The following is a 19,298-nucleotide window of genomic DNA, read 5'->3' as shown; positions in this document are numbered from 1 at the left end:
CATGCTTTTCAGACTATGATTAATCATTTTAAGCTTTTGATTTACAGTGGAAGACATATAACTCTTCCTTTCACTTGAATACTTAGAGGCCATTGTAGGGTTATTCATTGGCCTAGTTTCAATATGGTTGGGTCTCAGGGAATAGGGAGGCGCAAGCAGAGGCAGAGAGACAGGGAGCAGCTAGTAGGCGGAAGAATCAGAACACACACAACATTAATGGATTAAGTTCTCTGTCTACTGGGAGTGCACCTTGTGATGCCCCAAAACAATTGCAATAGTAACATCAACAATTGCTGATCACAGATCACCATAACAGGCATAAAAATAATACTTGCAACATTGTGAGAATTTCCAAAATGGGACATAGGTACACAAAGTGAGCACATGCTGCTGGAAAAATCTCACTGATAGACTTTCTTGACTCAAGAAACCCACAAATCTTCCATCGTAATAACACACTATCTGTGAATTAAAAATTAGTAATACATTACCTATATAGTACAGTCAAAAAGGAAACTTGTATGTGTGTATCAATATATGCAAATGCTGGGAAGAATTTTTTGCACTTTAATGGAAAGGAATGTCTCTATTTATTCATTACTATTGCTTGAAGTTCAAGAAGAAACTGAAAGAGAAATAGCTATAAAACTAACCACATTGCATTCTGAGATGTGATTAAGGCCTAACTTGACATTAAAGTGTATCTGAACATAACTTGCATTTGACTATTTTAGGAGGTGTTGGCCACATTTAAAAAGATGCCAGCAGTATTGCTGAAATTCCTGGAAAATGGGCTCTTTCATACTTGTTGGCAATATAGGCCAACATGTATTATAGACAAAAATTAAAAAAAATTGAAGTGTGTTTATTTTTTTGATCTATCTATTTACCTCTTGGGAATTTATTTTAAGAATATGATGAGTGATGTGTGTGAAGATGTGTATGCAAACAAAATTGGGAATAATATAAATGTCTAAAAATTTATAGTTAAATATGATATAATTATGTGATAGAATATACGCATTCCTTCAAAATAGTAAAAAAAAGTTTAATGAAATAAAAATACAAAGAGCCATTTTTGTAGTATAACATTTTTAAAATATGTATATTTTCTCAATATGATTAACAAAAAGATGGGAAGGACCAAAATATTAATACCAAATATCTGAACGGAGTTATCAAAGGTTAATTTTCTTTTTTAAGCTAAGTTTTAAAAGTTTTCCAAATTTTCTTTATGAAAGTTTTATTAATTGCTAAGAAAATGAATAATACTTTTAAAAAGTAAAGCTTGTCCAACTAGTTAATGAATGTATATGAATAACTGCAAACTCGGATAACACTAGAAAAAAGCTTCAAATCACATGCCCTTTTAAGAGTATACGTTGTTGTGTAAAAGAAGAAGCATTCTACTTTTTAGTTGACTTAGAATTTTCTTCTAACATAGGAGACCTCTGGAGAATTTATGCTTAACTTGGTATCATTTCAGGGTCCCTTAACTCAGGTATAGATCGATGGAAAAATATGTTCCACAAATCCTGGCATTTCTTTTCTGTGGTATTAACAGAAATTATTTAAACACTCTTTGGGGATATAGTTGTTGGCATTTCACGCTCAGTAACATGAGCCTCAATGAGGTGAGGGCTACCCATTAGTTCTCTGACTTTGGTGTGATATTTACAGACTGAAATGTCATATGTTACAGAAGAACTGCAACCTATTTTGAATTTTCCACAAGCCAGGTTATCCTGCTTTATTTGATTTGCTCGAAAAATACACATATAATTCCTGCATGTCATAGCAGGAGACATTTTTTAGCAATTCTGCTAACCTTGAAACTACTAATTACTATAGAAGTGGATATTACACTTTCAATGTGGAACAGAAACAAAATACTGTTAGAAGATTCATCAGGCTGATGTCAACTAGGTCCTTAATTACATTTATAAGAAACTTTCTTATAATCAATCATAAAATAGATTATTACAATGTAATAAATGGAAATCTGGCTTCAGATATAAAAAAGATAAAGGTCAGTAAAATTTCATTATTTCTTGGGAAGGAGATCATGTAAAGAAAAAGAACTTTGCATTTATTATGAAAAATATTTTTTAAAATTAGGCTTAGCAAGAGTTCATGCACAATAATCAATTCTTTAAGGATATTCATTATTCTTTAAGAGTTCACCTAAGCACTTTATATTTGCTAACTTACTTTCTCAAATATGTCTTAATAGGGAGAAAACACAAATCACTCTGTCTTGCTCTTCAGGATTTAGTTGGCCTCCAAGTTGGGCTACCAATTGAGTCTCTGGAATCTGTTAAGGGACAAGATCTCATAGCTAAGATAAATATGACTCTGTACAATAACCATTCAGAAATTACCTGCACTTGAACATGGGCCATTGTCTGATGAGAGCATTGAGAGACAAAGAAAAAAATACTCCACGAAGACTGTAAGGGTTAATAAAAAAGAATCAAAGACAGTTGGCTAAAAACTCAGAAGGTGGAAAGGTATAATTAAAGCCACTTCATGATTATTTTCAAGGGAACTTCAATGAAACAACAACTCTCTATCTTGCCAACAATGTAAACACAAAGTGCAGGGTCAAGCAAAGGATTAAGTTGAAATGGTAATGCTTACATGTGCAGGGAAGGAATAGCACCAAGTGTTTAGGTAACTCTCTAGGTCAAGGTGGAGGTAATAAGTGACCAATGGTTAGGATTTGTTGTGCAATAGTGGTTTTCTAACGTTGGGTCTCAGGACATTTTTACATTCTTAAAAATTAGTGAAGACTTCAGAGAGTTTTAATTGATGTGGATATCTATCAATAACTATCATATTAGAAATAAATTCAGGATATTTAAGAAATATTTATCAATTAATTTACAATCATATTAATAAACCCATTATATGTTAATATAAATAATATACTTCTGAAAACAAAAACAAAGAATATTTGGTGAGGTTAGTAATATTGTTTTACATTTTTGCAAGTCACTTTAACATCTGGCTTAATGGAAGAGAGCTGGATTCTCTTACTGCTTCCATGGTAAATCTGTTGCCTTATTTAAAGTCATGTGGCCCCTGGAAAGCTCCACTCTACACTCATGAGCAAATGAGTGGGACAAAGGCAAATGGCATCTTAGGATTATTACGGAAATAATTTTTAGCCTTGTGACACCCCTGTAAGCATTCTGGGGACCTCAGACCTCACTTTTAGAACCTCTGATATACACAGCAAATTTAGCATGAGTCACTGTTATGTAGCCATAAGTTAAGAAATTAGCACTTGTGGTCTGTTTCTCAGCCTGTGTCTTCTCTGGGCTCAAATTATCTGTGAAGTCACCTGACCAACAGTGAGAAGACTTGGGAATTGTTCTTACTCTTCTATTTTCTCAAACATTTACAGTTTCTCTCATCTCAGAGTGCCGTAGGAATATCCAGAGAATTTAGGCAAACGCCAATAGGGCCAGTGGAGTCATGAAATAACATTTCAAAAGAAAAATATATTTTTCAATTTCTTCCATTTGACAGTAAAAAAAAAACATTTCTGTTCCTTTTTAAAATTTTCTTCCCTTTTTTTTTTTCACTTATTCCTCTTTTTCTAGTTTGAAAATGATATAGGGACATCTTACTCAAAGAACTTTTGAAGTGATGGGTGAAAGCCAAATGCGATATAACAAATGTCGACCTTTTAAAAAAAGCAACTTTGAGTAAACTGAAAAGCAAAGAAATCTAAGATCAAATTTAAGTGTAATGGAAATGTCAGACTTCAGAATACACAGCAAGAATTCATGCAGAATATGCCATGAGGCTATTCACAGCAAAAAGCCCCAATGTCAGGTTAGAATTAGAAAATCATCAGAAGTGCAGAACTGTTTCTCCAACAGATTTTGAGTCTGATGACACACGCAGCATCAGCTTGGAAGAAAAATGTCAATATGAATATCTTTGCTATTTTTCTAGCACTAAAAATGATCAGCTGTGACAGAAGAATTTTTTTTTCCTAGGCAAAGTGGTGAATAGGATTTTTAAAGATGATTGTAAATGTCTATCTACTGAATAATTCATGTTCTTTCAAGGATTTTGGTTATAAAATATTAGAACCCAAAGAAACTTGGGACCTAGTTTAATCTCCTTATACAGATGAAAAAACTCAAGCCCAGAGTTGAAGCAGTTTTCCCAAGACCATTTGTTTGTAGTGCTGAAACTATCATCCAAATATCCAATACACTAGGCCAGTAGGCTTTCTACAGCACCTCTAGCAAGGACCTTTGATTTTTTTGACTAGATATTTTTATATGCACTTACATAAAAATCACAAGATTATCTTGGGTATACTATTTATTTTACCACGTTCTAAATGGGTCAATAAAGATATATCATAGTAAGCAACGATATCTGTTTAATTGGATGGAGGCATTGGCTCAGTCATGATCTAAAAGGAATAATAATGAAACTCAGATCCAAGGAGACATGGAAACTATATAGAGATATTTCTGCATTGATAGTATATGGACTTGCATATTAAAATTGGGAATTAACCAAATAGTCATTGTATTAGTGAATTAAAATTACTACTTACAATTAAAGAGTAATTCCTGATTTTGCTCCTCTTATATACTTACAAGTTGATTTTACATGTAGCTAATTTTAAAAAGTCACTGCCATAAAGCCAGTGGTGTATTGAAAGTACCATGTAGATATATTTGGATGCATTACACATTGTATACAAAAACAACGTGATGTGCTGAAAAGGATAGAAATTTTCAGTTTAAACATCAAGGCTGTTCTTTTATTACCCTATGTTCCCTCTCTCTAAGCAAATTCATCTGTATCTTTCGCTTAATTCATATCCTTCTGTGGATGATTTCAAAACAAATTGGGGTCTCTAGCTTAGATTTCTTTGGAAAACCAGATCTGTAAATTCAACCATTTGAAAAACACCTCAAAACCAATGGATCCTAATCTGAACAATAAGTTTCTTTTCTTTTTTGGTGAGACAGAGTGTTGCTCTGTCACCCAGGCTGGAGTACAGTGGCGTAATCTCAGCTCACTGCAATCTCTACCTCCCAGGTCCAAGTGATTCTCCTGCTTCATCCTCCTGAGTAGCTGGGACTACAGGCCTGTGCCACTACTAAAAATACAAAAATTAGCCAGGAATAGAGACAGTGTTTCACCATGTTAGCCAGGCTGGTCTTAAACTCCTGACCTCAGATGATCCGCTCACCTCACCTCAGCCTCCCAAAGTGTTGGGATTGCAGGCATGAGCCACTGTGCCCAGCCTGAACAATAAGGTTCTTCTAAAACTTGCTTGTCATCTAGTGTGCCCCATGTTGGTGAATATTTCTATTATGACCTACTTGCATAAGACAGAAACATGGAACTGATCCTTGATATCGTTTGGATTTGTGTCTCCACCCAAATTTCAAGTTGAATTGTAATCTCCAATGTTAGAGGTAGGGCCTGATGGGAGGTGATTCAATCATTGGGGCAGATTTCCCCCTTTGGTGCTGCTCTAGTGATAAGAGTTCTAATGAAATCTGGTTGTGTAAAAGTGTGTGGCACCTCCCCCCATCTCTCTTCCTCCTGCCCAGCCATGTGAAGTGTGCCTGGTTCCCCTTTGTCTTCCGCGGTGGTTGTAAGTTTCCTGAGGCCTCCCTGGTCATGCTTCCTATATAGCCTACGAAACCATGAGACAATAAAAGCCTTTTTCTTTATAAATTACCCAGTCTCAGGCATTTCTTTATAGCAATGTGAGAACAGACTAATACATCCTTGACACATCTCTTTTTCACAGCCCCTCCCCATTCAGTCCTGCCATTTTCACTCCCATTTTCACATTGTGTTCATTTCATTACATCATTGCTGTCACCTTCCTAGGATGATTGCCATTCCCTGACACCTAGTCTACTTCCATTGCTCCCTAACTGGAAGCACATTTACTTTTGCTTTCCTCACCAAATCTATGCTTCCCTCAGAAATCAGAGTGATCTTTAAGAGACGTAAATCTGTTCAAAATATTCTCTTACTTAGAATCATTTATGCCTTACTGTTGCTACTGGTATAAAGATCAGTTTGCCTAACTGGGTCCTGCTTTAGAAGTCGTCAACATGGTCTAGTTCCACCTTAAAATGTCAGTTCATCTTAAATCATACACTCTTCCCCTGGACTTCAGCTACACTGTCTCTCTTCCAGTTTCCTAAGTGCAGTTCCTGTCTTAAGATTTAGTCATATTTAAGTTCCTTCTTCCCAGAATATCCTTCTCTTTCTCTTTCCCTTTTGTCAATTCATTCCCACTTACCCTTTAGATTTGAGCTTGAATATAACTCTTTAGAGTTAAAGATACTTGACCAAGGTCATTCAAGTAATAACCCGCAGAACCAGACAGGTCTGATTTCAAAGCTTATGTTCTAAACTGTGAAATCTGGAAGTAACTCAAGAAACTCCAAAAATGTACAAAGACAAAATATGTATTTTTGTGTTTATATATCTCCACCTTCCTCATTTTCAGCTTCACTCTTCCTTGATAGGGAATACTGAAATTTCCCAATATTTTTCTTCTATATCCATACTTATCTATAATTGTGTTCATATTTTCCTTCCCTCTCACCTGCAAGGAAGAAGTTACACTCTTTTCCTTGGATAAAATTTCTGCTTGCTCTGTTTTTAGACCTAATTCTATTTAATACTTCTTTTAAGCCTTTGAAAAGCTCTTTCAAGAGTTCTAAGATACCAACTTTTTCTGGATCTCCTGCAACATTTTGGTCAAGTTTTTTGTTTTGTTTTGTTTTTTTTTTTTGTTTATTTCCCTGGTTTTTCTTGCTTCTGCCCTTAAAATGTTGCTGTTCTTGAAAGTTCCATCCCTGGCCTCTTTCTGTACTTCCTTTCTATAGGTACACAGAGTACCCATCACACATCCTCTACTTCCGTTGCTTCAACTACTGCCTGAAAGCCAACAGCTTCCGCATTGTTTTTCAAGTTTTGTATACACTAAGATTCAGACTTGCATACACAACTGCACACCAGGCATCTTTTTCTATGTGTCCTATGTTTTTTTTTTTTTTTTTTTTTAAATAGAACTTTCCAATGTTCACTACCTAAATTTGCTCTTTCATCTAAAATTCTTTTCTTGATTAATGATGCAATTATCTATCAGTTTCTCAGGTCTGAAAGCTTAAAGTCTTCCTTGTTTCTTTCTCTTTTTCACTTTCCTCTGAAAGTTCTCTCATATCTGCTCTGTGGATTCCTACTGCTTAGGTAGACTTCTTACTTTAGTCCCAGACTATTTTTCTAATGCATTATTTCAATATCTGTTATCGATCTAATCTTCTTTTTCTCATTTTCTTCTTTTTTCAATCTATTCTTTACACTGATGCCAGATTTATGCACATATAACATAAATCTGATTTTATGACTTCCATTCTTAACAAAATTTCATGGTTTGCCATAACAAGTTCATAGTACCTACCTGGCTCACCAAGCCCAAAACAATCTAAATGAACAAGCTTTTCAACTTTGTTTCCTGATACAATTCTCTTCTAATGTTACATAAAATGACTCACTATTTTCGGAATCTTTATAACCATGTACATGCTAGTCTTCCTTCTTGGAATGTCATTTTCCCCCTTCCCCATTCAGAAAATTCCTGTATTTCAAGTCAGAATTCAATTCTTTGTGAACTTTTCCTTACTTTCTTTTAAAGCATTTTCCTCTCTCTCCTTTGGGCTTGTAGACAACTCAATACTTATTTTGATGATGGTACAGAGCACACTGCGTGGTGACCTCTAGCTTGAATCTCTCCCTATAAATTGTATGTTGTTCAGAGACAGTCACTATGGCTTATTCCTCTGCCTCTTCGATTCAGTGCCTACCCATTTGTCTGTACATACATTTTTGTTCAATAAATAAATGGAAAAGATACACCATCATTCATAACTTAATTATTCAGTCAAATGTGGGAGTTTTAACTGCCTTCCTATGCCATATTCCATTCTTTCTATTTACAATGCTAGTAAACAATGGCATCCATATAAATTACACATACAATAAAGAATACAATGGTGTGGAGCAAACATTTTTGTGAACTATTTTTCCAAGGAAACTGATTTTGGAAGCTAAGGCACTGCCTGTTAAATATTGCTTTTCTTCTTGCAAAACAATAATTTTATATCATGTGGGATGGCAAGTTCTGGTACCTTGTCAGATTTTTATTTAAGCTACTGATGTAATCCTCTGATGCCAATTCAAAGTTGCTATTTTTAAATGAATACTTTCCTTGAACTGACTTTTAATTCCTTGGGTAATTTTTGCTTGTTATTAGCAGTTGAATAGTTGTGCCTGTGCATCAGAGTTCAGGAAAATAGCAACCATCTGCCAAGAACCACAGACCTTAGCCCTTAGTCTCTGTTTTTCTGACAGCACCGCCTTCTCTAATGGAAGTATCAGTACCCAGGGAGCTCTCGGCTGGCACTCAGTAGTAGAAATATTAACACCATATGGCCTATCCTAGGTAAATTAAATTTCCTCATGTCTCTTGCTAAAGATAAACTAAAAGGAGATGGTGAATCTTTGGACACATTAAGTAAATAGCAATATTAAAAACTCTCCAAGCTGGAAATGGAGCACACCAGTTGTCAAGAGGTTAAACCATTTAAAAAATAGATTGTTCAAAGGAGAAAAAATGTAGATCTCTCAAGAACTCACTCTGACAACTCACTTAATAAGCACATACTGTTTGTTCTCAGAAAAGTCAGCTTTTTAATTTAGAGGAGTTGAAAGGTTCATTTCTGGAAACAGCTTGTCCTCAAGTTTTTTAATAGTTCAGTAAAACTGAGAGTGGGAGTCAGAGGATGAGTACAATGGAAATACTCCAACCGTTTCAGTGACCTTATTTGGTGCATGATAAGAAACTTTCCAGCGTGCAGATAAATCAGGATCCTACTAAATTCCCTGAATGAAGCTTAATAAACACCCTCTACTTTAAAATCAGTCCCCATAACTTCTAAAAATCTGATTATTCAGAAAAAAAGAAATTACACAGTGAAGTAGAAACATCTGAGTATGATGAGATAGCTAAGTACTCCTATTTACAATTAAACAAAAAAAAAAAAAAAAAAAAAAAAAAAAACTGTTGGGCCGGACGTGGTGGCTCAAGCCTGTAATCCCAGCACTTGGGGAGGCCGAGGTGGGCGGATCATTTCAGGTCAGGAGTTCAAGACTAGCCTGGCCAACAGTGAAACCCCGTCTCTACTAAAAACACACAAATTAGCTGGGTGCGGTGGCTAACCCCAGCTATTTCGGAGGCTGTGGCAGGAGAATTGCTTGAGCCTGGGAGGAGGATGTTGCCGTGAGCCGAGATAGCACCACTGCACTCCAGTCTGGGCGACAGAGTGAGAGACTCTGTCTCTAAAAAATTAAATAAATAAATAAAACAAATAACTGTTTTAGGATAGTCAAGATATTTCATATGTAAATAGCCTAGTGTGTTTATGGTGTTTATGCAGAAAGGCTTTAAGCAGAATGGTTCAGATTGTAAGCTCTCATGAATACCTGGATTTTATTCCCAGGTTTTCAACTTACAGGGAACTTGGGGCAAGGTAACCTCTATAGGCCTCCGTTTCCTCATATGCAAAACAGGAATAATAATAGTACTTCCATCATAGGGTTATTATGGGTGTTAATATGAGATAGTACTAAGGGGCACTAAGTAAGTGTTTTATGTGGACATGTAAAACATTGCATGAGCCAAATACATTTTGAAGATCTGTTTAGATAACGAAGACTCAGAAAGCATAATCCTGATTAGTTATCAGGGATCAGAGAATATTGAAGTTTATCCAGCTAATCCTCTTATTTTATAAGCGAGTAAACAGAGCAGTATTAGACTCTTCATTCTATTTAAGATTTTTCTAAAAAATATTCCATTAAATTTGAACTTTAGAAAGTTATCTTGTTGGAAAACTATTCTTTAAAGATATTACACAGATTCATAGATATTTTCTTCACAATTATTTTCTTAAAAATTTTAAACACTTTTACTGAGATATAATTGAAATACCATACAATCCACTCCATTTAAAGTGCACAATTCAATGTTTTTAGCATGTTCCCAGATTTGTGCAACAATTATAACCACAAAAGGAAACCACATATGCATTAGCAATCATTCTGCATTTTCCCACAACTTGCCCTAGCTCTGGACTACTGCTAATTTACTATAGCTTTGCCTATTCTGCACATTTTATACAAATGGAATCATACCATATATCATCTTCTGTAACTGGCTTCTTTCACTTAGCAAAATGCTGTCAAGGTTCAACCATGTTGTACCATATATTACTATTCATTCCTTTTTATTATCAAAAAATATTACATTGTATGGATAGATCACATTTTACATATCTATTGATTAGTTGGTAGATATTTTCGTTGTTTCTACTTTTTGGCTATTGTGAATAATGCTGCTATAAACATGTGTGCATTAGTTTTGGAGTGGGTATATTTTTACATTTATCTTGGGTATATACTTAATAGTAAATATATACTCAAGGGTAATATGGTAACTTGGGGCTTAACATTTAAGAAACTGCCACACTGTTTTCCAATTGGCTGCAGGATTTTACATCCCCACCAGAGATAAATGAGGTTTCCGATTTCTCTATATCTTCAACACTTTTTATTGTTTGTCCTTTTTGTATTTTTGGATTATAGCCAGTCCTAGTGAGTATGGTATCTCAGATGTTAGATGATTTTCACTTCTGTTTCCTTAGTGGATAATGATATTGATCATCTTTTCATGTAAATGTTAGGGATTTGTATATTTTCTTTGAAGAAACCCATTTTACAATTAGGTTATTTGTCTTTCTGTTGTTGAGTTTTAAAAGTCTTTATATGTTTTGAATAAAATTTCCTTGTCAGATAGATGATTATCAGTATTTTCTTGTATTCTGTCAGTTGTGACTGTCACATTTTGAATGAACTCTCTACTAGTTAATCCATTCAAGAATGACAAAATAATACTTGTGCTAATAGCCCAAGTCTAACTTCAGCAAAAAATAGCTAGAATTTTGCATAATAATTTTATAGATTTTAGCTGATCTTATATCTAAACCAGAAAAAGAAGTTAGAGTTATGTTGGAAATGAGAACTTTTTCCCAAAAGGATCTTTAAACACTAGCATGATGAATTGTGAATATCCCAATGAAACCAATCAATTGTTAATTACCATAGACTTATTTCATTAACTAATGTAACTGTACAAAGTCATGTAGAAAATAAATAATATCGATAATGTCCTCAAATTGCTTATAATTTAAATGTTAAACTACTGTACAAATAATAATAATATATCTTAGAAAGCGATTGGTTCAATATTAAGGAACTACTATGTCCTAGGTGATACTAAGCCTTCCAGAAACAGAAACACTGAGATGATCTGTTTTGCCTCGAGTAGCTCTGAGTCTGATGTGGGTGAAAATATACACATTTTACATATGGCATATAAACATGTTACCATAAAATGCAATGTATAAAGCAATAGAGCACTGTACTAGGCCAGGAGAGACCAATTTTAACATGGCAAGGTCAGGGAAGACCCCACAGAAGAAGGCTTATAAAAGAAAAAAGTTGCAAGCTCAAATAATAGAAAAAAAAAAAAAAATATATATATATATATATATATTCCATTATATATACAGAGAAAGAAGAAGGCATCCGAGCACACATCAGTTAATGGAAGAGCCATAAAACTAATAAAATCTTCAAAGTGAGGAGTACAATAATAATAAGTAAATTTCAAGCTTGGGTGACTGAGAAGCTAGTAATTTTACAAATAATGGAAAAAACCCACTCTCCCCTTTACCCACCCCAGAAGTTTCATGAAGGACAGTAATTAGTAAATAAATCTAAAAAAGGTCAGTTTGAAAGTTCTTCATGTAACTCCCTTTCCCACCTTCCTCTTCCTCTCAGGTTCTTGCGAGCGGATTCAGAATAGAACTGGGTTTCACATTTTTTTGCCTGGTTTAAGAGATTGCAGACTTTCTTCATGGCATCAGTGAGCTGATGCTATCAGGACAGACTTAAAATATCTTTTCTTGGCTTTGAATATAAAAGGGAAGCCAAGGAAGACTTGTTTCTCCTAGACCAGAGCCAGCTACCACAGTTATTCCTACAAGCTTCTCCTTAACAAGAAGACATCATTAGCCCCTTTCCTGGTGCTCCAGGCATTTGATTCTGAGGGAAGATCTGAAGTGCATGCAAGGAATATATTTTTTTTTTTACTCCTATCATCATCATTATCATATTAATTGTACACCTACTATACATAGGTCATTTTGCTAAACTTTGCATATTTTAATAGTACAAGAAATCATCCTAATTTTTAAAGACATTTTTATTTTGAGAGAAGTAGGGGTTATTTTTCCCTGTTTATTTTTATTATTTCTGTAAGAACTAGACTCCTCATTTAAGAAACTTCTCCAATTTACTACACTACAAGCTTAGTGCAGAAGACATGATTATAGCTTAGATTTGTTTAAAATTTATATTCATAGCTTACATTTATCTAAAATTAATATCCACAACTATCAAAATTGAGAACAAACAGAATAGCTATTGAATTAATCATATGGTTCTATATTTCTCTTCAAGCAAGTTCTTTTCAGTCAATAATATCATGCTTGTTATGCAATTCTTACCTGGAAGTCAGAAGCCCAAGGGCTTCTAGAGGTTGAGAAAATGTCCATCTTCTCAAAATGGTATGCATTTCTGACACAGTCGTTTCATCCCATCCAGGGGCACTACCCAGGACCAGAGGAAGGGAGCAGTTTTCATTATTGCAGTAGAAGCGATAAAACCATAAATATCTTTTCTTTTCTTCAGAGAGTCTGAAAAACCAGATTGGAAACTGTAATTTACTGGAGTTTGCTGCACTAACAAATCTTGCTATAAATATGCAGTACAAAACCTTACTGTAGGTATTTGAACTTTATTTTAGTTTACTTTTGGAAAATGTCTTTTATTTTCTTGGGTTGGTTTCATAGTTTATTTCATCAGTTTATTTTCCACTAACTTTATTCTTTTGTATTATTATTTTGAAAAAAAATCAATTCAGATAATTCACATTTATTTTTGTTCACTCTTATTTGTGTGTTTTTTTTTTTTTTTTTAATAAGTCATTTTGGTTGGCAAGTCTCTCTCCTCTAGGGAAAATCAAGTTTATCTGAATCCTGCAACACATCCTATTTAAAACAAAAGTAATCAACTATTTACTCTCTTATTATCATAATTTTTTCAAATTAACTGAGATTCAAGTGGGCCTGTGAAAAAACGGCATATTTTAGTAATGATTTTTCTTCATTTCAAAGCAAGTGTTATCAGAATTGAGAACTCTTGGCTGTTGTTAACTTCAAAAACAAAGATCTCAATTCATCCCTGGATTATGTCTTTAAATGTTCAGAGTTCATGGGAAGTTTGGCGTGACAATGTCAGTAATGCTAGTCTCTTAGATGCTCAAGTATTTCCCCCTGGAGAGTAGTTTGAAATAAAAGATCTAAATCTAGGACTAGGGCCTTGACTTGCTGACAGTTTATCATGTTTTGCTCACACTCCAGTAGAAGTATTCAGAACCACAGTTCAACTGGAGAACAGCTTCCCTCACACGACAATGGCTTTTGAGCACTCTCCCCTCCAAACTGACACTGAGCTTGAATCGGCTAAAATTCCCAAGAAGGCTAATGAAACATAATAAAAGCTTTTAGAGGTCTATGTTTCTCTATAATTTATTTTAAAGTTATCCTCATCTGCAAAAAGACAAGATTGGATTATAGGTGATTTTTAAGGTGTGGTTAGGTTCTTTTTTACACATATTTTGCTACCACCTTTTCCTTTGAAAAGCCCACAGAAGAAAAAATATCCATAGTAAAATTACTAAAACATTTTCTCAGATTAAATTTTTTTTCTCCAATACTGAACAATGCTTTTTTTTTGTTGTTGTTAAAACAAATGCACATTCAAGGACATGGCAGAGATTCAGTTCAATCATTTTTACAATTGCATATACCAGATAACAACCACGGTCCTATCAAAATATATATAGTTTTTTTCACCTCATCAGAGGCAAGCACTGGTACGATTTCTTTCACTCTGGATAAATATTAACTTTTTAGAACCTCATATAAATCAAATCATAGAGTAAATATGTTTTCATTCATAGCTTCTTTCACTTTATCATATAATGTTTTTGAAATTGTCCAAATTGGTTAAGTTTGTCAGTGGCTAATTCCTTTTAATTAATGAATATCATTCCTTTGTATGAATATAACACAATTTACTTATTCACTCTCCTGTTTGATGGACATTTCGGCTGCTTCCTTTTGAGGGGGTATGACGAACAAAGCTGCTGTGAACATTTGTGCACAAGTTTTTATATAAATGTATTTTTAATTTCTCCTAGGAAATATCTATGAGAGGAAGGATGTGGTCATATGTAAGGTATTCATTTTTACAAGAAATTGTGAAACTGTTTTCTGAAGTAATTGTAAAATTTTATATTATTACCTGCAGAGTATAATAGCTCCATCTGTACTACATTGTTGCCTACTCTTGATTTTGTCTCTCTATTATAATGTTATCCATTTTAATGGGTGTATAGTGGTATCTTATTGTGCTTCTAATTTACATTTAGTTGGTGTTTTCATGTTATTTTCTTACATCTTTTGTTTGAACTATAAGCTCATGTCTTTCCCCTACTTTTTTGTTTAGATTCACTTGCATGATTTCTTCATATACTCTGGATACAAAAATTTAGTCATAAAAATGTTTTGCCCATATTTTTCTCAAAATGTGACTTGCCTATAGATTTCCTTAACAGTGTCTTTTCATGAATAGTTTTAAATTTTGATGATGTCCAATTCAGAAATTCTTAAATAGTTATTACTTTCTCTATTTGTTTAAGAAAACATTGCCTATCTTAACATTCATTCTTGTGATTTTTTTCTGAAGTATTCCGAAAGCAATATTTTACTTGGTGAACACACTTTTTTCATTTATGGCATGGACGGTCTTGTCAAAAATACATTAAACATACAAAAGGGGCTCTGGCTCTCTATTCTACCTACGTTGAATTCTATTCTGTTGATCTATTTGCCTATCCTTAAGCAATATCACACTATACTAAGTGCTGTGAATATATAGTACATAAATTCATAAAAGTTAGAAAATCAGACTTCGTTCTTTTTTCATGAAGGCTTTGACTCTTCTAGTTTCTTTGCATTCCACATAAATATTGAAGTCAGCCTTTTAATTCTACAAAAATCTGCTGGATTTTCATTGGGATTATATTTTATTTATAGGTGAGTTTGAAGAGAATTATCATTTTAAAAATAGGAATCTTTTCAATCCATAGATATAGTATGTTCTTTCATTTATTTAGATTTTCTTTAATTTTCCTTAGCAAAGTTTTACATTTTTTAGTAAATAAAATGTTATTAATTTACTAAATTTTAATAAATAAAATTTTGATATAGCATATACAATTTCAAAATAGATTTATTTTATATACATTTTTACTGGAACACAATTAGATTTTGCATGTTGATCTCAAATGCTATGTCCTTTACATAATCATGCTGTGTGAAAAAAAAAAAAGAAGAAAAAAAAGAAAATTGTCAGTTTTATTCTTTTCTTTTCAATTTTAACCTTAATTTTTTTTTTCACATAGTGTACTGGCTAGGATTTCCAATACAATATTAAAGATAAATGTTGGAAGCAGACATTGTGGTTTTGTTTCTAACCTTAGGAGAAAGCATTCATTTTTGCATGATTTAACATGATACTAACTATAAACTTTTCATAGATCACTTTTCAAGGCTGAGAAAGTTTCATTCTATTTCTAGTTTTGTGAGTTTTTATCATGACTAGGTACTGAACTTTGTCACTTTTTTTCTGGACCTAGCAAGGTGAGATGATTTTCCTGGTAAATATTCTCATTCTTTTACTTTTAATCTGATTGCTTATATACAAAACATGTTTCTGTAAAAACAATAAAATTATATGTTACTTTTATGATGTAGGCTGAGAATTTCTGCTTTTTAGTTTGAGTTCAGTTCATTTACATTTAATGTAATATTGAGATGGTTACCTAACCATACCAATGGCTCCCTGTGTTGCTGCTAGTTTTTATGGGGTGTTTCTTTCTTTGTCCAAACCATTTCTTGGTCCCCTTTACTCTATGTTTTCTTTTAGATTTTATTTTCTGTTATATTTCATTTTTATCTTCTTGGCTTTTAAATATACTCTTAAGATTTAAGAAATGTGGCTTTCTAGAGATTAAAATATCCTTTGTTTAAGCATATTACAGCCAATTATGAATTAATATTATGCTTCCTCACATAAAATAAAAAAAAAACTTAGAACAATATACTTCCATTTTCCATTTTGATTCTTATTGAAGTCATTATAAATTTTATTTTTTATATATTATAAATCCAGAATACATTGCGATCATTTTTGAATCACTTTTTAAAGAAAATAATAAATGTGTAAATGAAAGTATTTTTATTTATTCACCTATTTTGGGGTATTTTTTATTTCTTCTCATCAATTTGAGTTTCCATCTAGTATCATTTTATTCCAGCTTGAAGTACTTTTTTTTTTTTTTTTTTTTTTTTACTATTTCATATAGTATAAATGAACTGATAATAAACCAAGCTGTATTTGGTTGGAAATATCTTAATTTGGCCTTCATTTTTGAAACATAATTTTACTGTTTATAGAGTTCTAATTTGAAAAGTTGTTTTCATTTTTAACACACAAAGATAATATTCCACCACATTTTGGCTTGAATCATTTCTGATGAGAAGCCTGTAGTTAGTATTTTATATAGAATATTATATTAATATTATAGCTGTTTCTCTATATGTATTTTGTTTATTTTCGCTGATGTTTCAAATTTTTATATTTATTTTATTTTTCAGCAATTTCTCTATAATGTACCTGGGTAGTGTTTGGTGTGTGTGTGTGTGTGTGTGTGTGTGAGAGAGAGAGAGAGAGAGAGAGAGAGAGAGAGAGAGAGAAAGAAAAAAAAGGAAAGAAAGGAAGGAAGGAAAGAGAGAGGGTATGTAGTGCTTAGTGGTTACTAAGCCTTTTTCTTCTTATATTTGTGGGTAAATTAATTTGTTTAAAAATCAAATTCATCAAATTTGTCCATCTCCTTAATTATTTTTTGCCTCAGTATCTTTCTGCTTTTTGCTGTGTCCAGTCCACACGTATTGTTTGATATTGTCTGTCAGGTCACAAGGTGCTGTCATTATTTTCAGGGTTTATTTTCTTTTCGTACTTCAACATGGAGAATAATTCCTATTGCCCTGACTTCAGGCTCCCTGTTCTTTTTTTCTTGCATTTCACAATCTATTAAGCCCATTTTCTATTTTTTTAAACAAATAGTTTAGGCATTGTGTTTCTAGCTCTTAAATTTCCATTTTTTAGTAAGATTCTTCATTTGTTCATTCACATACTTTTAAAAAAATCACTAAATATCTTTATAATAGCTATATTGAAATCATTATTTGCTAATTTAAAACTCTTTGGATCTGTTTCTATTTACCACTTCCTCTCCCCAGGATATGTTTATATTTTCCTGATTCTTTCCAATTATTTTCCTGGTTACTGATTGCATGGTAGACATTTTCAAATGTGCTTTAATTATTGATTATATGCTAGACATTTAGAATAGCACATTGTTGAGAGTCAGTATTCTGCTATTTTTCAGATGTTGAATCTCATTTTTTTAGTAGACAGTTCAATTACTGGAAGATAAGCTTAATTTCTTTGAGACTGGTTTTTATGATTTGTTAGGTTGGGCCTACTATAGTCTTTAATCCAGGGCTAGAGTGGACTTAATCCTAATATGTGTCTTTTTGGTTTCTTTATTATGATAAGGAATGGCCTGTGAGCTTTCTCCATGCTTCTTGGTCATAATTTCTATGTCTCCCCGAATTGTGTGGCTTCTCAAATCACATTTACTTTATATCTCCCTGAAGCAGTTCTCTTGTAGGCCCTGGAATGTTTCCACCTGCTCATGAGTAGTTTAGCACTCAACTAAATATTTAAGACTCCAATACAGATTTCTGTAGCTCCCATCCTGCTCTCCAGTATGATGCTCTGAAGGTGCCAGCTGCCTCAGCATCACTGAAATCTAAATTCTGCCTTTTTAAAAATATCTCATCAGGAGCTGCATTCTCTTCTTATAATCTACCTTCCCAAGTCATGTGGGAGGAACCAGGTATAGAAAGTGACTCCAGGCTGAAAGCCACTTTAATCCCAAGGCTGGCCTCAAGTCCTGTTTGTTTAATTTATGAAAACAGTTGCTTCATATCTATTTTTCTCTTTTCATAATTCTCTCAGTCAAGGGGATTAGTCTTGCACTAGATATTCTTCATGGTACAAGTAGAAGCACTAATCTATTTTAGAACAATTGTTGTTACATATTTCATTCTGGGGTGTTGTTTATGTTTGGAAGCATTCTTTTGGTTGACATCAGGAAGAATTTTTTTTTTCAATTTTTATTTTTACAAATATCACAAGCACATTTTCACTGAATTTTATTGAGTCTGAACCTCCTCACCCTGATTACTTTTGGTCAGTTTGAAAGATGGAATAATTACATTACCAACTAAATGATAAAATGTGGTATTGGGAAACTGAGGTTAATCTGATTCTAACACAAGTTTCACCACATTGAAGGCTGTTTTCCATCTGTTTTCATAGTCCAGAATAAAGCTGTGCTGTACTGAACATTAATAATTGTATTTGAGTGGGTGAAACAGAGGAAAATGTTGCTTATTTTATGAGTGTTGTTAGCTTAAATAGAAACTGAAATATAAAACAATTAGAATCTACTGGTATTAATTTAAAAACACAAACCTCTGATATTTAAAGGCAGTTACCATGATTATTATTTGTTGGTTTTGACCTCTTTTTGTTTGAATATATTTAAAATTTCAAGGCGTCTTTTTCATATTAAAAATCTCTGAGTATAAATATGTTAGCCTCTTATTAGTGGCACACTTGTTGAATATATGACCTTACATTTTCAAATGAGACAGAAGAAGATGCTTCACCTAGTTAATAATGACACTTAAGTCTTGAATGACAATGGATTGTCAATATATATGTCATGAGGTCTGTGAGATCATCCCTTTTCTTCAGTTCTTAAGGCAACTTTTTATACCGGAAACTATGCAAGGTCAATTTGGTCCTTATAACCTATTTATTTCATACACATTATCATCAGTGTA

General features: G+C 33.2%; 1 protein-coding gene and 1 long non-coding RNA gene across 4 annotated transcripts in view; one reads left to right on the top strand and one right to left on the bottom strand.

Moving 5' to 3' along the window:
• The window catches only part of PIK3C2G (phosphatidylinositol-4-phosphate 3-kinase catalytic subunit type 2 gamma), a 397,969-nt gene that overhangs the window by 236,435 nt on the left and 142,236 nt on the right, over positions 1 to 19,298 (bottom strand). Inside the window, exon 16 of the mRNA XM_032253772.1 lies at positions 12,699 to 12,887. Coding sequence (XP_032109663.1) covers positions 12,699 to 12,887 — 189 coding nt within the window. The remainder of the gene's footprint in view (positions 1 to 12,698; positions 12,888 to 19,298) is intronic.
• The window catches only part of LOC116533872, a 121,344-nt gene that overhangs the window by 37,025 nt on the left and 65,021 nt on the right, over positions 1 to 19,298 (top strand). The gene's annotated exons all lie outside the window — the stretch shown is intronic.

Source organism: Sapajus apella, unplaced genomic scaffold, assembly GCF_009761245.1.
Source record: "Sapajus apella isolate SASKATOON/1434 unplaced genomic scaffold, GSC_monkey_1.0 scaffold84, whole genome shotgun sequence".
NCBI classification, from domain to species: Eukaryota; Metazoa; Chordata; class Mammalia; order Primates; family Cebidae; genus Sapajus; species Sapajus apella.
The sequence above is the reverse complement of the archived record's forward strand: the minus strand, read 5'-3'. Positions and strand labels throughout refer to the sequence as shown.